General features: G+C 36.6%; 1 protein-coding gene and 1 non-coding gene across 2 annotated transcripts; one reads left to right on the top strand and one right to left on the bottom strand.

Annotated features, from left to right (window-relative positions):
* Positions 1-2,899: 2,899 nt before the first annotated feature.
* On the top strand, positions 2,900-3,034 carry LOC123786846 (U4 spliceosomal RNA). The gene has a single exon (XR_006778067.1). It is a non-coding gene; the product is annotated as a U4 spliceosomal RNA (small nuclear RNA).
* Positions 3,035-6,504: 3,470 nt separating this feature from the next.
* On the bottom strand, positions 6,505-7,449 carry LOC123786772 (olfactory receptor 11H6-like). The gene has a single exon (XM_045789135.2). It carries the CDS (start codon positions 7,363-7,365, stop codon positions 6,505-6,507), a length of 861 nt encoding a protein of 286 aa, XP_045645091.2. The 5' UTR covers positions 7,366-7,449.
* Between the last annotated feature and the right edge of the window lie 13,777 nt (positions 7,450-21,226).

Raw genomic sequence — 21,226 nt, forward strand, 5'->3', positions numbered from 1 at the left:
TTTAGAGTCAACAGCTTTTTCTTATTAGTCATAGGAAATTGATACTCCATTTCTTTAGTGATAAAGTGGGCCTAATAATGCCCTTTCTAAAGGGCTGTTGTAAAGATTATCGAATGAGATAAATGCCTGCAGCAGTACTTGGACCACTGCCTGACCAGTAAAAGCTTGAGAAATAATTGGCTGAATGTGTACGGCTGTGGCAATTTCGAAGAGAGCTATGGACACAAGCTAGTCGATTATGACTTTTGCTCTTCCAAACCCTTCATAACCTTTTTATCTGGGTCAGCAAGGGAATTCCAAGCTGAAGCTTCTCAAAAGCTCTTTATTTTCTTAGATGGAGAGGAGAAAAGAAGTGGAAGTGGTTGTGATAAGGATCCTTGATTGTGTTTGTGGAAGTTGTTGAGGGGTTATAAACAGAGCCTGTCAGGAAGTCAGCCCTGTTGTTTTGATCCTTGAGGATCCATTTACTGCTTCTAAAAAGAAAACAGTGTCAAGAGACATCTCTATGCTTGTTATTCACTTCCCTTGGGGGCCTACCTTAATTTCTGTGTGTGTGTGTCTGTTTTTCCTATACAAGTTGAAATACTTTCCTTGCTTTATATCTCATACCGGTAGAATGATATATTGACAAATCAATTGATTGTTATATTAGTCAACCCACAATTCTATCTCTAACTTCCCTAAGTATACCCCTTTGCAATTCCTCCCTCCTTCCTCTCCCTGACATCACTCTCTACATAACCACTGCTATTTCTCTTACTGTAGATGTTTGCATTTTTCATAGCTATATATATGTGAGATATATATATATCTTATATATATGACATATATGTTATATGTGTATACTTCGGATCATACTTAATGTATTTTTTCTAGTTTCTTTCATTCAGCACAAGTGTTAGATACAACAACATGAATGAATATCAATCGATGCATTACTCCTTTTTATTTCTGAATCATATTCTTTTATATAGGTAGACATGAATTTTCTCATTTGTTCGCCTTTGATAGATGTTTGGGTTGTTTCCAGTGTTGTGTTATTATAAATAAAACTGCTAGGAACATTTGTGTATAAGACTTTGCACGTCCCATGCTTTTCTCTCTTAGGTAAATAGCTAGGGAGAAAATGGCTTTACGATATGGTGGATACATGTTTAACTTTTTAAGAAACTGCCAAACTGTTTGCTCACGTGCTTGTGCCATGGTACATTCACACTAGCAGTGTACGGGAGCTCTGGTGCCTTTGTGTCATCACCAACACTGGGACAGTTGGCCTTCTCCGTTTTAGTGATTCTGGAATGTATACAGTGGTAGCACATTGTGATTTTAATTTGCAATGCCCTAACGACTAGTGATGTTGAATATGTTTTCATTTGCTTATTTTCCATTTGTATATGTTCTGTTCAGTGTCTGCTCAAATATTTTTCCATATTTTTATTGGGTCATTTGTTTTCTTATCGATATTTTGAGTGTTTTTTAAAATATATTCTGGATGCAAGTCCTTCAGCAGAACCAAGCTTTGCCAATATTTTCTCCTAGGCTGTGGCTTGTCTTTTCACTCTTAATAGTGTCTTTCCAAGAGCAGATTTTTTGATTTTGGTGGAGTCTAGGTTATGAATTTGTTGTTTTAGGAATCATACCTTTGGTGTTGTATTTAAGAAATCTTTGCCTAAGCCAGGGTCACAAGGATTTTCCCGTCTTGTCTTTTAGATATTTTATAGTTGTAGGTTTTATAATCGATGGCCTATTTTGAGTTAATTTGTATTTTATGAGGTATTGAGATACTAAGTTTATTTTTTTTGATATGGGTATTCAATTATCCCAGCACCATGTATTAAAATTACTATCCTTTCTCCACTCGTTGTTTTTGTTTAAAATCGGGACTATTTCTGGATGCTGTTTCCTTCTATTGATCCGTTTGTTTAACTTAATGTCAATGCTGCGTTGTTTTGATCATTTGTAGTTTTATAATAAGTCTTAAACAGTGTTACTCCAACTTTATATTGTCTAGTGTAAGTCCTTTGCATTTCTAAATTTGAAAATTAGCTTTCTAATTTCTATCAAAAAACCCCCTGGGATTTTGATTGAGATTGCATTGAATCCATAGATCATTTTGGGAAGAAATGATATCTTAACACTACTGAATTTTCTAACCCATCGACAAGTTATATCTTTACAGGTATTTATCTCTTTAATTTCTCTCAACTATGTTTGTCGTTTGCATTCTGTAAATCTTTCATATCTTTTAACAGTTCTATCTGTATTCAGTATATTTTGATGCCATTGCAAATGGCATCATTTTTTTTTAAATCTCAATTTCTGATTGTTGCTAATGCTTACTTATAGAAATACAATTGGTTTTAATTATTTTATTTAGTTTTTTAAAGATGTGTTTATTTGACAGAGACAGAGTTGCAGAGAAGCAGGCAGAGCAGTAGGCAAGGGGGAGGGAGAAGCAGGCTCCCTGCTGAGCAGGGAGCCCAATTTGGGGCTCAATCCCAGGACCCTGGGATCATGATCTGAGCAAAAGGCAGATGCTTCACTGACTGAGCCACGCAGGGGCCCCATACAATTGATTTTTATATATAGTTCTTGTACCTTGAAATCTTGAAAGACTTGCTTATTAGTTATAGTAACCTCTTTTGTTGATTCCATCGGATTTTCTACATAGATGATCATGTCATGTCTAATTAACGACAGTACCCCTTCTTTCTTCAATCAGGATGCCTGTTGCTTTGCCTGATTGTACTACCATTTGCAATACAATGTTGAATAGAAGTGGTAAGAGCAGAATTCTTGTCTTGTTTCTGATTTTAGGAGAAAGCATTCACTTTCACATTTAAGTATGATGTTAGATGTAGGTGTTTGAAAACATTCTTTACAGATCAAAGATGTTTTGAGCTTTGCACAGTGGCAGTATCATAGCCAATGAGGTTCATCTGAGGTGCGATTATTGCTAATTGAAAGCTCTTCACAGATCGAAGAGGCTTCTGGCTACCCCCGTTTGCTAAGAACTTTTATCAGGCATGGGTGTTGGCTAGAATATAGTTCAGTAGGTGCAGGTGTATGATGTGCTACCTAGATTCTTATGGGCCACTTGGGCATTTACATCACCTAACAGGGTTAAATGGGAACACTAATGTCAAATTTCAAGCAACCCAGTTCTGAGAAACGTTTCGCCTGTCCATTCCAATTGTTAGTTGATAGTTCCCTGTATTAAAGTTTCATTTTTAAAGGAAATATCACATAAACATCAGCAATAACTAAGTCTTAAGAAGGGCCCGATAAAATAAAAACACATTCTCCACGTCTGGTGTTTTCATGGCAGCATACACTACTCATGCCAATGACATAGGAATATTTTCTTAGACAGAGGCTGCATCCATAAGCTATCACCAGTGCAGGTGTTAGCAGCCTATGGCCTGTGATCTCAAGTTGGTTCAGTTTGCCAAGGTGACTCTCACTATCACAGACATCTATTCATGTGTAGAGGTTACTCTCTGCTCTGGAAGGTGACTTGTTCCCATCAAACTGTGTGAGATGAAACCACAGTTGGGGAGTAGTTGGTCCTCGTGGCTGCTGAATATACTTTTTACTTTGTTTTAATTTCTCTCTCCCTGCTTCCAGGATCCTGAGGGCACCATGCTCTCACTGCCACTCACCTCAGTATCTGCCCTCTAGAGTCCTACAAATTCCAGTCACTATCCTATTTGGATCAAGTTATAGAAATGAAAAACCCTCTCTCCTTATTTCAGCCAGCATTTTATCTTGTACATTTCAGAGGAAAACTCTAAGGAAATAAAAAGAACAAAACCAAAGAAAATGCATTTCTTCAGAACATAATTCAGGTAATCAAGATAGTTACCTGAAAGTTTGTTTGAATAATAGAGTTTACTGGATTTATGTACTGCTTCTCATGACCAGCCCCTGCCCCTCATTTCAATCATGTCAGGAGGAACTCTTCCCCAAATATCCACTTCTTTTTCCATTCTCCGTCACCCTTTCCTTCAACCTCTCACTTTTCTTTGGATAGCAGGTATGACAGCGCTATGGTCAAAAATAAATCGCTCAGCTCATCTCTGGGATCAGTATATTTCATTTATTCATTCCATAAACATTTACTTATCTCTGTGATGCACCCTGAATTACAGCAATGTAGAAGATAAAGTCCCTGCCTTTGTGAAATTTACATTTTAGTGAGGGAGACCAATAATAATCAGGTAAACACATAAATCTACAATTCCAGTTAGTCGTAGTAGTATAAAAAAGAATAAGGGAGAAAAGAAAATTTGTAATTATGTGTGGTGATAGATTGTTAATTGGACTTACTGTGATGATGATTTTGCAATATATACATATACCAAATCTTTACATTTTATAGCTGAAACTGACATATCTTTGTATGTCAGCTATCTCTCAATAAAACAGAATATATGATATCGAAAATGTTAGGGTACGATAGGGAGTAATTTAGATGAGATGGTTAGAGAATGCCTTTGTTAGGAGGTGACCTTTCAAAGTCAGAAAATATGCCATGCAAAGTTTTAGGCGAACCAAGTCCCATGTAAGGACAGGTAAAAGTTTGGGATTTTCGAAGAATACAGAATAGTTTATTTGGCTGTCCAGAAGGTAAATGGTATATGAGGCTGATGAGGTAGGCAGGATCAGATCAACTAGAACCTTCTAGGACACAATAAATAATATTTGATCTGAACTCCTGGGAAAGCCTGCTCAGTAATATAGAGGAAGGCTTAATAAAAATATCTCATCTTAATAAAACCCTTACCACTTCATAAGCTCTTCTTGGAACTGTTTATTTATTTACAGCTTTATTTATATGTGCCTTTATTATATTATATTCCATCTTGTTCCATTAAGGATCTGACATACCAAAAGAAAAGTGCAATAAAAGAAAGAATAAGAGAAATATGAACTTGGAAAGAAAAAAATAGAATGATTATTTTTGGATGAGATCATATGCTGGTATTAAAGTGAAGCCTCTAAATGTGTTATGAGGAACGGGGAAACAAAGTGAAAATTGGGGAAACATTATCTGTTACATGATTCTCATTAAATGTATAAAGAAAACAAGTGGGTTCACAGGGAAAGCTGAATTAATGGCTCTTAGTCCTATAATAATTTCTTTAATGGGGATTCATACTAGCGAAACTTAAGAAATACAGTGAACATTGGTCCCCAAAGCATGTGATGCAGATAGATAGATGATAGATAGAGATATACAGAGATATATTCTGGTTCAATATAGCTGCTTTTTATAACAGTTCTCAACAAAGTATAAAGGCATTATATAGAAGTACAACTCAAGAGAAGCAATTCTTCGCAGATCTAATAATTTTGATCCACATATTAGCTTTCTGATGTCCTGCCTTAACCCAAAATTTGACCCAGAGTATCCTAAGAATAAAATTTAGAGCTAATTGCATGTTCACCCAAATCAAAGATTAATAACCCCTTATTTGGATACCAAAATTCTCTTCTGTGATATAGAAGTTGAGTTTCAAGGACTAGTCACAAGAATGGAAGGAACTGTTGATATCACAGCATTTCTTTTAAGAAGTTTATTAGATTCTTTCTGAACTGGAAGTAATTTCCCAGCTAATGCAGTATTTCATTTCTCTCTGCCACATATTTATTTAAAATAGTGGTTCTGGGGCGCCTGGGTGGCACAGCGGTTAGGTGTCTGCCTACGGCTCAGGGCGTGATCCCGGTGTTCTGGGATCGAGCCCCACATCAGGCTCCTCCGCTATGAGCCTGCTTCTTCCTCTCCCACTCCCCCTGCTTGTGTTCCCTCTCTCGCTGGCTGTCTCTATGTCTGTCAAATAAATAAATAAAATCTTTAAAAAAAATAAAAAATAAAAGAAAATAGTGGTTCTATAAGATCACTTGTGGATTTGTCCTGGTCAGGTGCACCAGAACCACCTAACATTAAAATAAGGATTTCCAGGGGCCTACTTCAAAGATTCTGATTTAGATTTGGAGAAAACTGAGAATCTGTTCTTTAAAAAAGCTCCCTAATTATGAAACAAGTTTGGGAGACAGTGCTTTAGGTCATTGTCAATCTTTTGGATGTCAATTAAATAAAAATTTTGGCTCAGTAATGATTTGATTGGCACTTGTTACTTTTTATCTGAGCTACAAAGGTATGAATAGTCTTCTAAGGAAGAAAAGCCAACTGTTAAATGGATGCACTTAATAGAGGTCAGAAAGGCATGAAGCCAGGGACTGTGTGTTTAATCACAGATAAATGGATATGCAGGTATTGGTAGTCAGACATCCAGGTCATTTAATTCAAATTACAATCTACAAAATCCTGATTTGAGGGCAATGTATGATTTAACTTGGCATACTGTTGTCTATTGTGTAACAAAGCAGGAATAGATGAATTTGAGTCTATGTTTCAAGGGTCAAATGAATAAACACCTACTTTGTAGGTGGGAATGGAAATGGGGAAAACAATTTGATTTTTGACCAACTCATGAGCTCTCATTTGCTTTGACTACTTTCTGTGCACATATGAAATTTTCCCAAGGCAGATTTCATGTCTTTGTTTCGGAGACTGTAGATCAGTGGGTTTATAAGTGGGGTCACCGATGAGTAGAACAAGGTTACAATCTTCTGTATCCCACCTGGATTTCCAGAGGTTGGGCTGATGTACATCACCATGATGGATCCATAGAAAAGAGACACCATAGCCAGATGGGAACCACAGGTGGAGAAGGCCTTACGTCGGCCAGCTGCTGAAGGGACACGCAGCACTGCTCTGAGAACCAGGGTGCAGGACCCAAGGATGAAGAAGAAGGTGCTGAAGATAATAAGAGAGCTCAATATAGAGCAGGAAAGCTCAAATCCAGGGGCAGGGATGCAGGACAGGGCCAGAAGAGGACCAGGGTCACAGACAAAGTGCTCAGTGGTGTTGGGGCCACAAAAGGGGAGTTGTGTGACAAAGTAGATAGGGATCGGATAGCAGAGGAAAGCTGTGATCCAGCACAGGGCCACCAGCTTCATGCAGAGATGGCTGTTCATGATGATAGGATAATGGAGAGGCTGGCAGATGGCCAAGTACCGATCAAAAGCCATGAGGGGCAGTAAGAGGGTCTCCGTGGTGCCCATGGAGAAGAAGAAGTAGAACTGGAAGAAGCAAGCTGTGAAAGAGGTGGTTTTGGTCTCAGATAGGAAGTTCTTTAACATACTGGGAACAGTCGTGTTGATGTAACAGATCTCCAGGAGTGAGAAGTTGGCCAGCAGAATGTACATGGGGGTGTGAAGCCTGCGATCCAGCTTCACTGCACAGACAATGGCCCCGTTCCCCATCAGTGTCAGGATGTAGGACAGAAAGAACAGCATGAAGAGGAGGACCTGAACCTCCCTGGAGCATGGAAAACTCAGGAGTAGGAATTCAGTCACTGTGCTGACTCCTGACTTATTCGTGGCTTCCTAAGGGATGGAGAAGAAAACTGACAATGACAAAGATGGCCTTAATCTATCATCCTCAGGATTATTTTCTTTTTGGAGATCCCTAACTCCCTCAGATTCTTTTATTCCATTAAGTAAATAATATAACTACAGTGCTGAAGACTATGACCTTTGGAGAGTGCTTGGTATGATCAGACTGTGAATCTTTGTATTCTCTCATTGCTCTTTCAGAATTTTCTCACAGTAAAAGACAATGTTATGCGATAAGCAGCGTGGAGTAGATTAATGACGGTACTCACAAACGTAAGTAGGTATGAAAATCATGTATTTATATCTGTAGATTAAGAGATATAGACCCTTGATATTGGACACATAATTTTAATTACTTACATCTTTGGAATTAGAGACACAAATAGTAGGCATCAGAAGAGGGAGAAAGGTAACAACACATTGAAACCTTTATGCATTTCACTGTTAACTATGAATCAGGGTTGAATTCTAAGTGTTGGTGTCTGATAACTGAGACAAAAAGCATCAAACGTGCCATCCATTCTTCAGTGTTCATCATGTTTTGTTAAGTCAATAAAAATTTGAACTCCCAGACACCTACATAATAGGTTTCATATCAGTTCCGTCTTCTACCTGTTAAATTAAAATACTTCTGTAAAACGTGGGTCTAGGTTACATCTCTACTAATAGGTAGAAAAACTGAGCAATATATCCAGTGTATTATTTAAGGATTTTTGAGGGTTTTGCCTGAAGTGTCACAAAGTGTCCTAGAAAGGCCTCTAATCTTCTGGCTTATGGATAGAGGCAGAGACTCCCAAATGTCAGATAGTGCCAAGCAGAGGCCTCTGGGAACCAAGAACGATGGTGACAGCCATAAACTTTCCCACTGGACAAGGATTCCCCGTCTACTTCCTCACCCCTCTGTCACCCTCATCCTACTCTAGGTGTGGAAGGTTGGCGGTGTTTTGGGCAGTTGAAGGAGAATCTTTGTGGAAACTTCCTTCTCTGAGTTAGACTTAGATGTGTGTGATTTCCAGGGTGAGAAAAGCAAAACAAAGCCTATGAAATTGCCCACAATTCTGTTGTTAGTCGTCTGGTCTTAACTTATTAATTTATTTTAGGATCCCTTCCATTACTGAGGGACAGTCATCATTTGGCCCAAGTGCCCCAAGCGACTTGATTGAGTGGTGATGGTTTTTCATAAAATATAAGTACAGAATAGAGATCCAGATGCTTTTAATAAAAGTATTCCAGCAAAGAATATTTATTGTATTAGTTATAAAATGCATTACTTTCCAGAGGATGATCTTGATGATTGGAATTAGTGACACAAGAGATCAGAGTAATTCAGGATTTTCTACTTCGCACTTCTCCGTAAGGCTCCTCTTGGGTCTGTGACTGGATCATGTTTGGGTAAAACAAGCTGTGAGCAATTCCTCTATGTCAGGAATTCAGAGAAACCCAGAAGCCAAAGAAACCCCGGGAAAGAGGTCTAAAGGGAGTATTTGGTGCTTAATGTATATGAGGTTGGCAAGGGCTTTGTAAGCCATGAGGGAGTGAACCCACCACCCAGCAGTGCTCGGTCAGGTTGTTCTCCCTCCTCACGATGCCTGCGCATCTGCTCTGTGGCAGAGCCACACTCTGCTAAAATCGGAGAGAGCTAAAGTTTTATCTGGCCTGCTCCTCAGAGCCGCTTTGTCAGTCATTTCCAGATGTCACTTCACTAACATGCTGTTGCCCCCAAAGACCTGGTTCTGACTGGATGCACCTCCTGGTTAATAAGGTCGGACTTTCCAAACTTCATCATCCTCATCTCTCTCATTTCCTGACTGCCAGCCCTTCAGTTGTAAAGACGAACCTCCTCACATTCTTCATGTAACGTGAGGTGCTATTGTTTCACAAACACATAAAAGAAGGCAGAGCTACAGGGCCCACCTAAGAGCTGTCCTATGCTTGCATGTCTTCTCAACCTACCTCCTTACAGACCTTCTGCTTTCACTGCTGCAGAAGGCAAGCACGATGGAGGGCACGACGTCCTTGGCAGAGAGCAGCCCAGAGAGGGTGCTTACGTTGCTGGAGGCACGATACTGCTTTGGAGAGAAATTGGCATATTTGTTGCACAACAGGAGACTTATCTATGTTTCTCTGGAATCTGTGTTCGATTCCTCCTTGGGGATATAGTCCCTTGTGAATTCCAGAAGTGAGAGTTCATGAGAGAAGATTGTCAGTTATGTGCCAATGTTCCCTTCCCTCAGGAGCCCCTTGATGGGCCTTTGGGGCTGAGGCTCCCTAGTGGTGATCAGATAGATACTCTCATGCTATTCTTAGAACAAATGTGTTTTGTTGTTTGGACAGATTACTCTTTTGATGGTGCAGTCACTATAGCAACACCAGCTGACCTGGGACATGAGCTTCTTATTTATTTTCTTGTTCTTTTACCTTCAGTTTTATTCATTATTTGAGTCTGTGGCAAGTTTTAGATTCTCCTATAGGTCAGTATCAGAGTCATGGCATCAGATTTCTCATGCTCATTCCTGTTGACTCGCTCCATGGGTTGAAAGGGGTTATTCGTTCTTTATAGTAACAAGTTTTCTCCCCGGTTCACTCTGTGCTTCTAATATGACACTGATAAGTAAATTCCATTTCACGGTGAACAACTCCAGGAGTAGAGAACATGGGGAATGTGATGGAATGCCACAGTTCTAGAAGACACCTCCCCATGTAGCCCTTTAGGTTATTTCAGACTGTATTAGCAAATGACCCTAAAGGTTGGCATGATTGTTGAAATTTTCTTTCTTCTTTGTCGTGAGTTATTACTGAGAGAGGCTACTCGAACTTTCGGACCCTTTCGTTTTTATTCCTTTTATGTCGATGTGTGCATGTGTACATGGGTATGAGTGTGCTTAGATATTTGCTAATGTTTTTCTTCTGTTATTGGTTTGGAGCCATCTGTAATGAGACTGCACTCTTGTTAACAATTTATTATTGGCTACACAGCATCCATGAGCAAAAAGTTTCACGAGGGTTTATGACTTGAAGTTTGCTCACTTTCCCAGCATCATTTCTGTAAGGTGGAGATGTGTTTTTGTCTTTTACGTGGTAACAGCACTTTTTGAGTCATGAAAATTGATATCCTAGTCGGCATAACAGCCAGTTTTTTGAGTGATTTATTCATTGAAAGCCTTTGATGTTTGAATGCACAAAGAATTTTCTTGACACTGAGGTCTGCCAGAATTATAATTTGGGAGCAAGAATTTATTCTACTTTCATTGGGTGGACGTTACCACCCCAGATAGTTGAACTGATGTGTTAAACTATAGAATTCAACTGGAGGGAGTTGAGGGGCACTTTTGATCTTTTAAAAAAATAGATCTAAAAATACACAGAGAGACAAACACAAGCATAGTATATATATTCCCATACATAGTAAAGTTCTCCCTTCTGATAAGAAAAGATATTTGTGAAATATTCCCTTATTCTATTTTATTTTTTCCAGTTTCATTGAGATATAATTAACTTATAACATTATACAAATTTATGTTGTAAAACATAATGATTTGATATATGTATATGTGGAAAATGATTACTACTAAATTTAATTTATAGCCATGACTACACATAGTTACAAAATTTTCTTTTTCTTGTGTTGGAAACTTTTAAGATCTATTTTCTTAGCAACTTTTGAATATGCAATTATAATATACGGTTGAGTATAGTCACCATGCTGTATTTTAGATCCCTAGAACTTCTTCATCTTATAACTTGGAAGTTTGCATATTTTGACCACCTTCACCCATTTTCTCCACTCTTTATCTCTGATAACCACCAATCTGTTTTGTGTTTTTATGGGTTGGGGTTTTTTGGATTCTACATGTAAGTGAGAACATACAATATTTATTGTTCTCTGTCTGACTTATTTCACTCAGCATAATGCTTTCAATATTCAAGGATGTCACAAATTTCCTTTTCAGTATTTCCTTTTTTATGGCTGAATAATATTCTATCATAAAATACATAAAACACGTAAAGTAGAATATAACTTGTATTTTAAATATATTTAAATATATATAATAAATATTAATGTATAATATATATTTTATATATTCTATTACTGTGTGTAACATAAATCCTACCTAACCTATTATATATATTATATACATTTATATAATATATATATATATATATTTCATATACATATATTGATTTGTATATGTTGAATCTTCCCAGCATCCTGGGGAAAATTCCCGTGATCATGGTGTATGATTCTTTTAATGTGCTGTTGAATTACATCTGTTAGTATTTTGTTGAGAAAATTTGCTTTTATAGTCATCAAAGATATTGGCCTATAGTTTCATAGCAGTTTAAATATTATTTTTCTGGGTTCACATGTATGGGTATTTATTATGCATTTTATTCCTCGAGATTCTTGGATCTGTCATTTGGTGACTGCTCCTAATTTTCAAAAATTTTTGAAATATTTTGAAAAGTCTTCAAATATTTTTTCTTCCTTGAGCAAACAGAATGAGATGTCATACATGGAATGATAACAGAATCAGCAGAAATAAATGGTTGGATGGGTGGTAGTGTACTAGTTCATATTTCTTTTCAGGTTTGAATAGTGACTATTGCACTTTCCTGTCTGCAACAGGGAGAAGAATAAAATAATTTTGAGTCTAAGTCTACTCTTACTATCTTCTGTATCATATTATTGTAAAAAATAATGTTCACCCACACAGGGAGAGGAGAGTGGCAGTGAGCTCTGCAATGTGAAGATGCAGGGCAGCTCACTTTGTCATTGCTAGCTCAAAGAGCAATTATAAGCAGAATGTGAATTCTGTCTTTTTTTTTTCCTTCTTGGGGAATCATTTTGTAGCTGAGAAGGAGACAGCTCTAGAGTAGTTGTTCGTCCCATTCGGCACCTGCCTCTTCAGGAGACTTGGTCTTAAGAATGATTACTGTGAACTGCCCTAGGAAGTCTGTAATTTTTAATGGATTTACTTTGCTCTCAGTTTCGTCATTTTTAAAGTTGGAATAGTAATATTATTTACTTAATATGGTTGAGATGAAGATTGAATGAGTTTATTTGTAAGGCAGATACATTTATATATAAAGCCTGACACATTTTTAATACAAAGTAAGCATTTCCTATTATTACTGAGAAAGAGAAAAATATAGTGCAGAGAACCAGTGCCTGAGTGCTATGCTGTAGTGTTCCCCACTAAGCCTGAGTATCTGCATAAAGTATCAGATAAGGTTACTCCGTGACTATGGTGGATTAAGACAAACCAACATCATTTTGTAATCAGATGTGAAGAGAGACAAAGACAAGGGCCCTCTAAAAACCACAAAAATAACTGAACGTCACCTTCTCCCCACTTGTGTGAGTGACTCCTGCTTCTTTACTGTTGACAACTCCAGTCTTGCTTAATTCCCCCCACCTTCTAGGTAAAAATACCTAAGATGCCAATCACTAAATTGCTCACTTTCTGACAGCAGCTTATCTAAAACAGATTCCCATTTTGGTGAACTTTCCCTCAAATCACATAAAGCTCAAATCTTATAAAACCTCTCCAGGTTCTTACTGAGATGTCCTGTGGTTCATTTGGGATATTCTCCCTTGCTGCAGCAAACTATAAAAATGATTACTACGGCTATCATTATTATCAGTAATATCTTCTTAAGATACACTCATCATCTTTACTGTAGCCTACAAGATCTACATATTCCAGGCTCTGGCTACCTTAATGATCTTATTCTCATTCACTCCAAGCCAGTCGCACGGGAAATGTACCTTGAACATGCTAGTTTTGCTCCACCTTGAGGGTCTATGTGCTAGAAAGCTTTTTCTGCCTGGAATATTCTTCTTCCAGGTATTCATATATCTTGGTTCCTTGCTTCATTCAATTCTAATCTCCGTCTCTTTCAAAAACACTTTATTGACCACCTTGTTTGAAATACACATCAACCGCTTCCCTTTCCTTATTCTATTTTGTTTGTATCACTTAACAGTAAATGGAATTCTGTACCTCTTTATTGTCATTCTCTTGTCCTCTCCAGAGCATAAGCTCTATGAGAACAAAGGTTTTGTCTTGTGCCTTTATTCACTTCTCTATTGCCCACACCTAGAATAATTCCTGGCAAAAAGGAAGAATGTAATAGAAAATTGTCGAAATGGTGAAAGAATTCATTCTTCATGTCTTAGGAGGCAAGAATAAGAATAAAGCATAGAATCTGTTCTCAGCAACAACATGATGAAAACTGTAGGTGACATTGGTGTAGGGTGACAGCAAAATTAAAGGGATCACCAAAGTAAAGGGATCACGAGAATGGGTATCTTCATAATTCTCTGGTCACTCTTCCTTAGTCGACACTCTGTTCTCTTATATTGTAGAACTCAAGTGCTTTACGTTTGCTTTCTGCCTATATTACTATGGGACTGATTCTATTTTTTTATGTCTTCCTTTGAGTTGTTTTCCTAGAATATATGTGCAAGTATCTTCTACTTTTTTTTCAATATCTAACTCAAATGCCATGACCTTTCTATTACATTTTATATTCACCCTTACAGGCAGAATTGGCTATGGCTTTGCTTCTATGATATTATTAAAACAGTTTCACTACGTAACATTCAAGTCATTATATAACTCATATTATTGTATTGTAAGAGGTTAGAAATTTAGAAAGGGACTTGCAGAATGGAAGAGTAAGGGCCTTCAAAAACCCACTCCTTCAAAAAAGCATCAAGCAAGAATTATCAAAACAAGTTTTGTCATAAATCTGGAAAGTAACCAAAGGCTTGCAACAATTCAAGAATATTTTTTCAATAAAAGAGACGAATTTTGGTAAGAAGAGTTAAATTTGTGGCATTTTAACTGGTGTTATTCTCACTCTGCCCGCTTTCCCAATAGCCTTAAAAGCCAGTAGCCTTAAACCATGGAATCTGTGAAAACCAACAGAGTAGCAGGCACTAGAGAAGGAAGACTAGGTTTGGAACTCCTCAAAAAGCCCCATCACCAAAGAACTCTCACTATTTGGCCCATCTTACAGCTCCCTGGAAAAACCCTATGTGTAGTACTCGTTATTTGGCTTGAAGCAGAGTTTGATCAGTGGGAAAAGCCCTATCTCAGGATATTTTTGAATATAGTGAAGGTAGTTATTCAACATTACAGCTGTTTGGAGCAGTGCTATTAGCTGGGACAAATGGGAAGCTGGAAAGGAAAAAAAAAACCTTATAAATTAGGTCTAGGGACTGAGATGTCTATAGTGATCTTTGAAATATCTCAGTGTATTCCTGGGGATCTAGAAGGTCACCCATATGTGAAGGGCTATGCACTTTTCCAAAGAAGACTTAAGAAGGCCACAATGTTTTACTTGAGGCTGCATATGAGGCCCCACACAAATAGGAAATGGGAGTTAAAGCAGTTATAAACTCCTGGAACACTGAAGTGTTGTCCTAACACGGAGTCCCTCTGCAAAGAGAGGATAACCTTTTGGTTAAAGGCATTAAAGGAAATCTCTGTGCAATTATGATCTGACCACTAAGCTAACCAAACAGAGACTTCAGGAGCTACATATAAGAGGTGATACAGACTTTATAGAATTATAAAAAAAAAGTCATTGAAGAAACAAACATCATCATCAGCTGCAAGAACAACCACATGAAACAAAAGCAACACCTGGAAGAGTGGGGGAAATTTGATTTTCAGAGTTGCCACATTATGTTATTTAAAATATCCAGTTTTAGATGGAAAAAAAAAAAAGACATGCAAAGAAACAGAAAAGTATGGCCCATAGATGTGATGAGCACTGGGTGTTATATGCAAATAATGAATCATTGAACATTATACCAAAAGCTAATGATGTACTATACTTTCAATAATTGAATTTAAATAATAATAATAGTAAGAGCAGTCAATAGAAACTATCCCACATGTGGGACTTACTAGGCAAAGAGTTTAAATAAGCTTTTATAAACAACTTCAAAGATTTGAAGAAAATTATATCTAAAGAATTAAAGGGGAGGCACCTGGGTGGCTCAGTCATTAAGCATCTGACTTGGGCTCAAGTCATGATCCTGGGTCCTGGGATCGAGCCCCGCATCGTCAGGAGGCCTGCTTCTCCCTCTCCCACTCCCTCTGCTGGTATTCCCTTTCTCGCTGTGTCTCTCTCTGTCAAATAAATAAAATCTTTAAAAAAAATTAAAAAAAATAAACAATTAAAGGAAATTATGAGAATGATATCTCACCAAGTAGAGAATATTAAAAAAGAGATGCAAATTATCAAAAAGAACCAGATGGAAACTCTTTGTTGAAAAGTACAGTGACAAAAATATTTAATAGATGGGTTCAATGGGATATTTGAGTATGCAGAAGAAGGAATCAGCAAATTTGAAAATAGATTGAGACAATCCAAACTAGGAATTAAAAGAAAGACAAATGAAGAAAAATGAACAGTTTCAGAGAACTGTAGGGTACTATTGGGCAACCAATATCTAATGGGAGTCCAAGAACAAGAAAAGAGATAAAAAGGGGGAGGAAAATACTTGAAGAAATAATATACGCCACATTTGATGAAAAATATGAATTAACACATAGAAGAAGCTTAATAAATTTCAGCTGGATAAATTCAAAAAGATCCATGTCTAAACACATCAGGGTCAATATCTTGAAAGAAGAAGACAGAAAATTTTGAAAACAGCAAAAGAAAAACAACTCATCACATAGAAGTGATCCTAAATAAGATTAACAGCTGACCTCTCATTCAAAACCATGGAAAGCAAAATGGAGTGAATTGACATTTTCAAATGGACTGAAAGAGAAAGATTGTCAACCAGTTATCTTATATCTAGTAAACCTATCTTTTACAGAATAAGGAAAAAATGAAGACATCCACAAACAAAAATGGAGATAATTTGTTGCTAGCAAACTTGCATTACAGCAATATTAGAAGAAGTCCTTCAGGTAGACAAGAAAAGACTAGACTTGAATCTGTTAAAAAGTAAAGATAAAGAAGATGTGGTCCATATATACAATGGAATATTACTCAGTCATCAGAAAAGATGAATACCCACCATTTGCATCAACATGGATGGAACTGGAGGGGATTATGCTAAGTGAAATAGGTCAAGCAGAGAGACAATGATCATATGGTTTCACTCCTATGTGAAACATAAGGAAAGATGGGGAGGACCTCAGGGAAGGGAGGGAAAACTGAAGGGGAAGAAATCAGAGAGGAAGACAAACCATGAGAGACTCTGGACTCCGGGAAACAAACTGAGGGTTACAGAAGGGAGAAGGGTGGGGGATGGGGGTTACCGTGATGGGTATTAAGGAGGAGATGTGTTGGGATGAGAGCTGAGTATTATACACAACTAATGAATCGTTGAACACTACAACAAGAACTTATGATGTACTATATGCTGGTTAACTGAACATAATAAAAAAAAAAGTAAAGAACACCAATAAAGATAACAATGAAGGTAAATATAAAATTCAGTATAAATGTATTTTTACTTGTAACTCTTTTTCTCTTCTGATTAAAAAAACAACTGCATAAAGCAATAATTATAAAACCGTGTCAGTGAGTTTATAATGTATAAACATGTCATCTGTATGACAACAAAAGCAGAAAGGAGGGAAAGGAGGTACACTGAAGCCAAGTTTTTTTATCCTATTGAAATTAAGTTGAAACTAATCCACATAGATTGTTTTAAGATGGAACCACTGAGAAAATATCTCTAAAAATACACCAAAAGAAACAAAAGGGGAATGAAAGTGGTATACTAAGAAATATATATTTAACACAAAAGGAGGTAATAATGGAGGAAGAGAATTTCAAAAATAAAGGAGAGGAAGTCATCTTTCTCACTCATTTTATGAGGCCAGTATTAGTCTGAGACTGAAACTAGACAAAGTTGTCAAGTAAAGAAGTAAATAGAACTACAGACCAATATCCCTTATGAGCTAGACAAAAAATATCTCAAAACAATACTAGCAAAACAAATCCAGTAATATATAAGAAGGTTAATACGCCATGACCCGTGGGATCTATCACAGGAATGCAAGGTTATTTCACTTTGAAAAGCATTTAGTGTTATTTACCGTATGAATAGAATAAGGACAAAAATATATGATCATTTCAATAGATACCAAAAAAGCATTTCACAAATTCCAACATTCTTTCATTATAAAAATCTGAAAGAAAGAAAGAAAGAAAGAAAGAAAGAAAGAAAGAAAGAAAGAAAGAAAGAAAAGAAAGAAAGAAAAAGAAAGACTGACCGACCTAGGAATAGGAGGGAACTTCCTGAACCTGATAAAGGGCATTTATAAAATACCCATGACTAACCTTACATTTAATGGTGAAATACTCAAGACTTACCCACTATCATGAGGAACAAGACAAGGATAAATGTTCTTGCTGCTTATATTTAACATTGTACTAAAAATTCTAAGCCTCAGCAAGAAAAAGAAATATAAGGCATCCTGATTCTATTTACAATAATATCAAAAAGAATAAAAATCTGACAGATTATTTTAGAAAAAAAAAGGCAAGACTTGAATACTGACTAGAACTACAAAACATTGTTGCAAGAAGTTACTATAGATAAATAAAGATCCTATAATTGGATTGGAAGATTTAATACTATTCAGTGGCAATACTCCCTGAGTTATCTTCAACAGAAATTAATGACTTGACCTCCATCTTTTTTCATGTTCTGATGGCTCATTTCTTTTTACTGAAAAATATTCCAGTGTATAGGTGTATCAGAGTTCGTTGTCCATGCCCCTGCAGAAGGCCTTCTTTGTTGCTTCCAGGTTTTGGTAATTACGAATAAAGCTACCGTAGGTATTTGTGTGCAGGTCTTCTTTGTGGGCGTATGTTTTTGAATCAGCCTGTGGTGAATGGCTGGGAGTGCAATTGCTGGATAGTATGGTATAATTAAGTTTAGTTTGGAGGAGACTGCCAGATTGTCTTCCAGGGTGGCTGGATCATTTTGCATTCCCAGCGAATGGCCAGTGAATGGCAGTTCTTGTTGCTGACATCTTTGTCAGCAGTTGTTATCCTCAGTTTTTGGCTTTTGGCCGTTCTTGTTAATGGCTTGTCATGGTATCTCATTATGTTGATTTATAATTCCTTAATGATGGGTGATGTGGAGCATCTTTTCATGTGCTTATTTTCCACCTGTACCTCTCCCTTTGTTGTAATGCCTTTATCTGGATTTGGGAATAGGATGATGGTATAATGGTGAGCCCATAGAATGAATTAGGAAATGTTCCCTCTGTTTGTATTTTCTGAAATATATTGAGGAAAGTTGGTATCATTTATTTGTTAATTCACGAGTAAAATCATTTGATCTTGTTGATAATGTTTTTTAAAGTTTATTGTACTTTTTAAATATATAGTAATAGGTACTAGATGTATACATATAGATATATTCAGATTATTTCTCCTTGTGTGAATTATAGTTTGTGTCTTTTGAGGAATTTGTTCATTTCATCTAAATTATTAAATTTGCGGACATAAACTTATAGTTTCTTTACTATTCTTTTAATGTCCATCTACATCTTCTTGCTCCATTTTTTTTAAACTTGCTTAGCCTGGCTAGAGGTTTACTAATTTTTAATAATATTTTCAAAGAACTAGTTTTTGTTTCATTGATTTTATCTATTTTTTTGTTTCCAATTCAATTGATTTCTGCTTTGAATTTTATTAATTTTTTCTGCTTGTCTTAGGCTTAAATTGTTCTTTCTCTAGATTTCCTAAGGTAGAATAGTATATAATTAATTTTATATATTTGTTCTTTTCTAATAGATGCATTTAATGCTATAAACCTCCCTCTAAATACTGATTTTGCTGCATCTCTCAAGTTTTGATGGGATATATTTTCATTTTCATTCAGTTTAAAATGGTTTCAAATCTCTTGAGACGGCTTTGTTGCCACATGTGTAGAACAGAAGTATGTTAAGTTCCAAATATTTGGGAATTTTCCAGTTATCTTTCTGTTATTGATTTCTACTTGAATTTCAATGTGGTCTGATAACATACTTTGTAATATTTCTATTCTTTTAAACTTTGTTAAGGTGTGTTTTGTGGCCCTGAATATGGTCTATCTTGGCGAATAATGTTCTATGCACATTCGGGAAGAATGTGTATTCTGTTGTTGGTTGGGATATTTTATAAATGTCATATAGATTTGGTTTATTGATAGTGCTATTCAGGTAAACGGTGTCTTTACCGATTTTCTGCCTGCCTAATCTATCAGTTACTGAAAAAGAGATGTTTAACTTAACCATAATAGTGGATTTCTTTCTTTCTCCCTCCTTGCAATTCTCTAAGTTTTTACTTCATGTGTTCTTAGGCCCAATCACATTAATATTGTTATTTTTAAGTTTGGGAAGGATAACTTTAGAAAATTATATAAAGTTATAAAATATTATGTGTGAAAAACTTAGTGAAAATACATAAAGTGTATCATTTGTTTTACCTAAAAAAAATAAATTAATGACTTGACTTTAAAATTCATATGGAAATGGTAAGTTGAAGGACTCTCACTTCCTGATTTCAAAGCTTACTACAAAGATACAATAATCTTGTACTAGCTGGTGGTACTAGCATGATAATAGACATATATATTTAGAATTGAGAATCCAGAAATAAATCCTTATATTTATTGTTTATTGTTCAACAAGAGTGCTGAGATAAGTCCCTAGGTGGTGGTGGTGGGGGATAGTCTCAACAGTGGTGCTGGGACAACTGGGTATGCATATGCAAAAGAATGAAGTTGGACTCCTATCTCTCACCACATACAAAAATTATTTCAAGATGGTCCATAGGCTTAAATGTAAGAGATAAAGCTGTAAAACTCTCTGAGAAAAAAGGCATAAATACTTGTGATGTTGGGTTAGGCATAGTTACATGAAAAGAGGTTTAATATAAGTGATTAGGAAAATGCAAATCAAAACCATAGTGAGATACTACTTCATAATGTCTAGGTCAGAAAAAAAAAGAAAAGAAAAAAAAGGACATGAGGAAGGGAGGGAATAACAAGTGTGGCTGAGATGTGGAGAATTTGAGACTCTTAATAATTGCTGGTGGCAATGGAAATTGGTAGCTCTGTGGATGTTTAAGGATAAGCTCATTCTGTATATGGTGGACAAGATCTTTAAACTGCCGTTTGGACAACAGGAATGGGAGACTCTTTCTAACAAAGCTTGAAAGTAATGTGCATATCATTTCAAAAAATTTTGTTAGCTAAAAAGTAATTTATTAAGTTTAGGAGAGGGAACTCTGGAGGGAATAATACTGTGATAGTTTAGAATGTGTGTATGCGTGTGTGCGTGTGTGTGTGTGTGTGTGCGTGTGTGTGTGTGTGTGATTGCACAGATGAGTGTGTGCACATTCATGTAGTTTTCATCTCCAATATGATAATCACTGAAGATGAAACATGCCCCGGGTTTGTATGATGCACAATAATTGCTTCCATTGCTCCTGGGGTTGAGGTCTCTGGAGATAGGCTTCACAGTCTGGAAGGGATAAGTAATGGGGGAGGGAGAGATTTGTGCCTTGCTCTATTCTCTGAGTAAAACCTGAAAGGGGTCTTTGTAAAAAAGGTACCAAAAAGTGTTCTACCAAGGAGCTGACACCCTGACTTCTGGGCTGCATTGGGATAAGTACGTCTGGGCACATGGAACAGTGACTTCTTTCCTGTCTCAGTGTCCATTTTGTTGTATATATTGCTATGAAAAAGGGCAAAAAAATTCATGATTATTTTCCTTTATAAATA

This window comes from Ursus americanus, chromosome 9 (assembly GCF_024610735.1).
Source record: "Ursus americanus isolate L20-20 chromosome 9, mUrsAme1.1.p, whole genome shotgun sequence".
Classification (NCBI taxonomy): Eukaryota; Metazoa; Chordata; class Mammalia; order Carnivora; family Ursidae; genus Ursus; species Ursus americanus.

Coding starts and splice junctions, on each gene's coding strand:
- LOC123786772 (XM_045789135.2), bottom strand. CDS start 7,365: ATGCTGTTCTTTCTGTCCTACATCCTGACACTGATGGGGAACGGGGCC.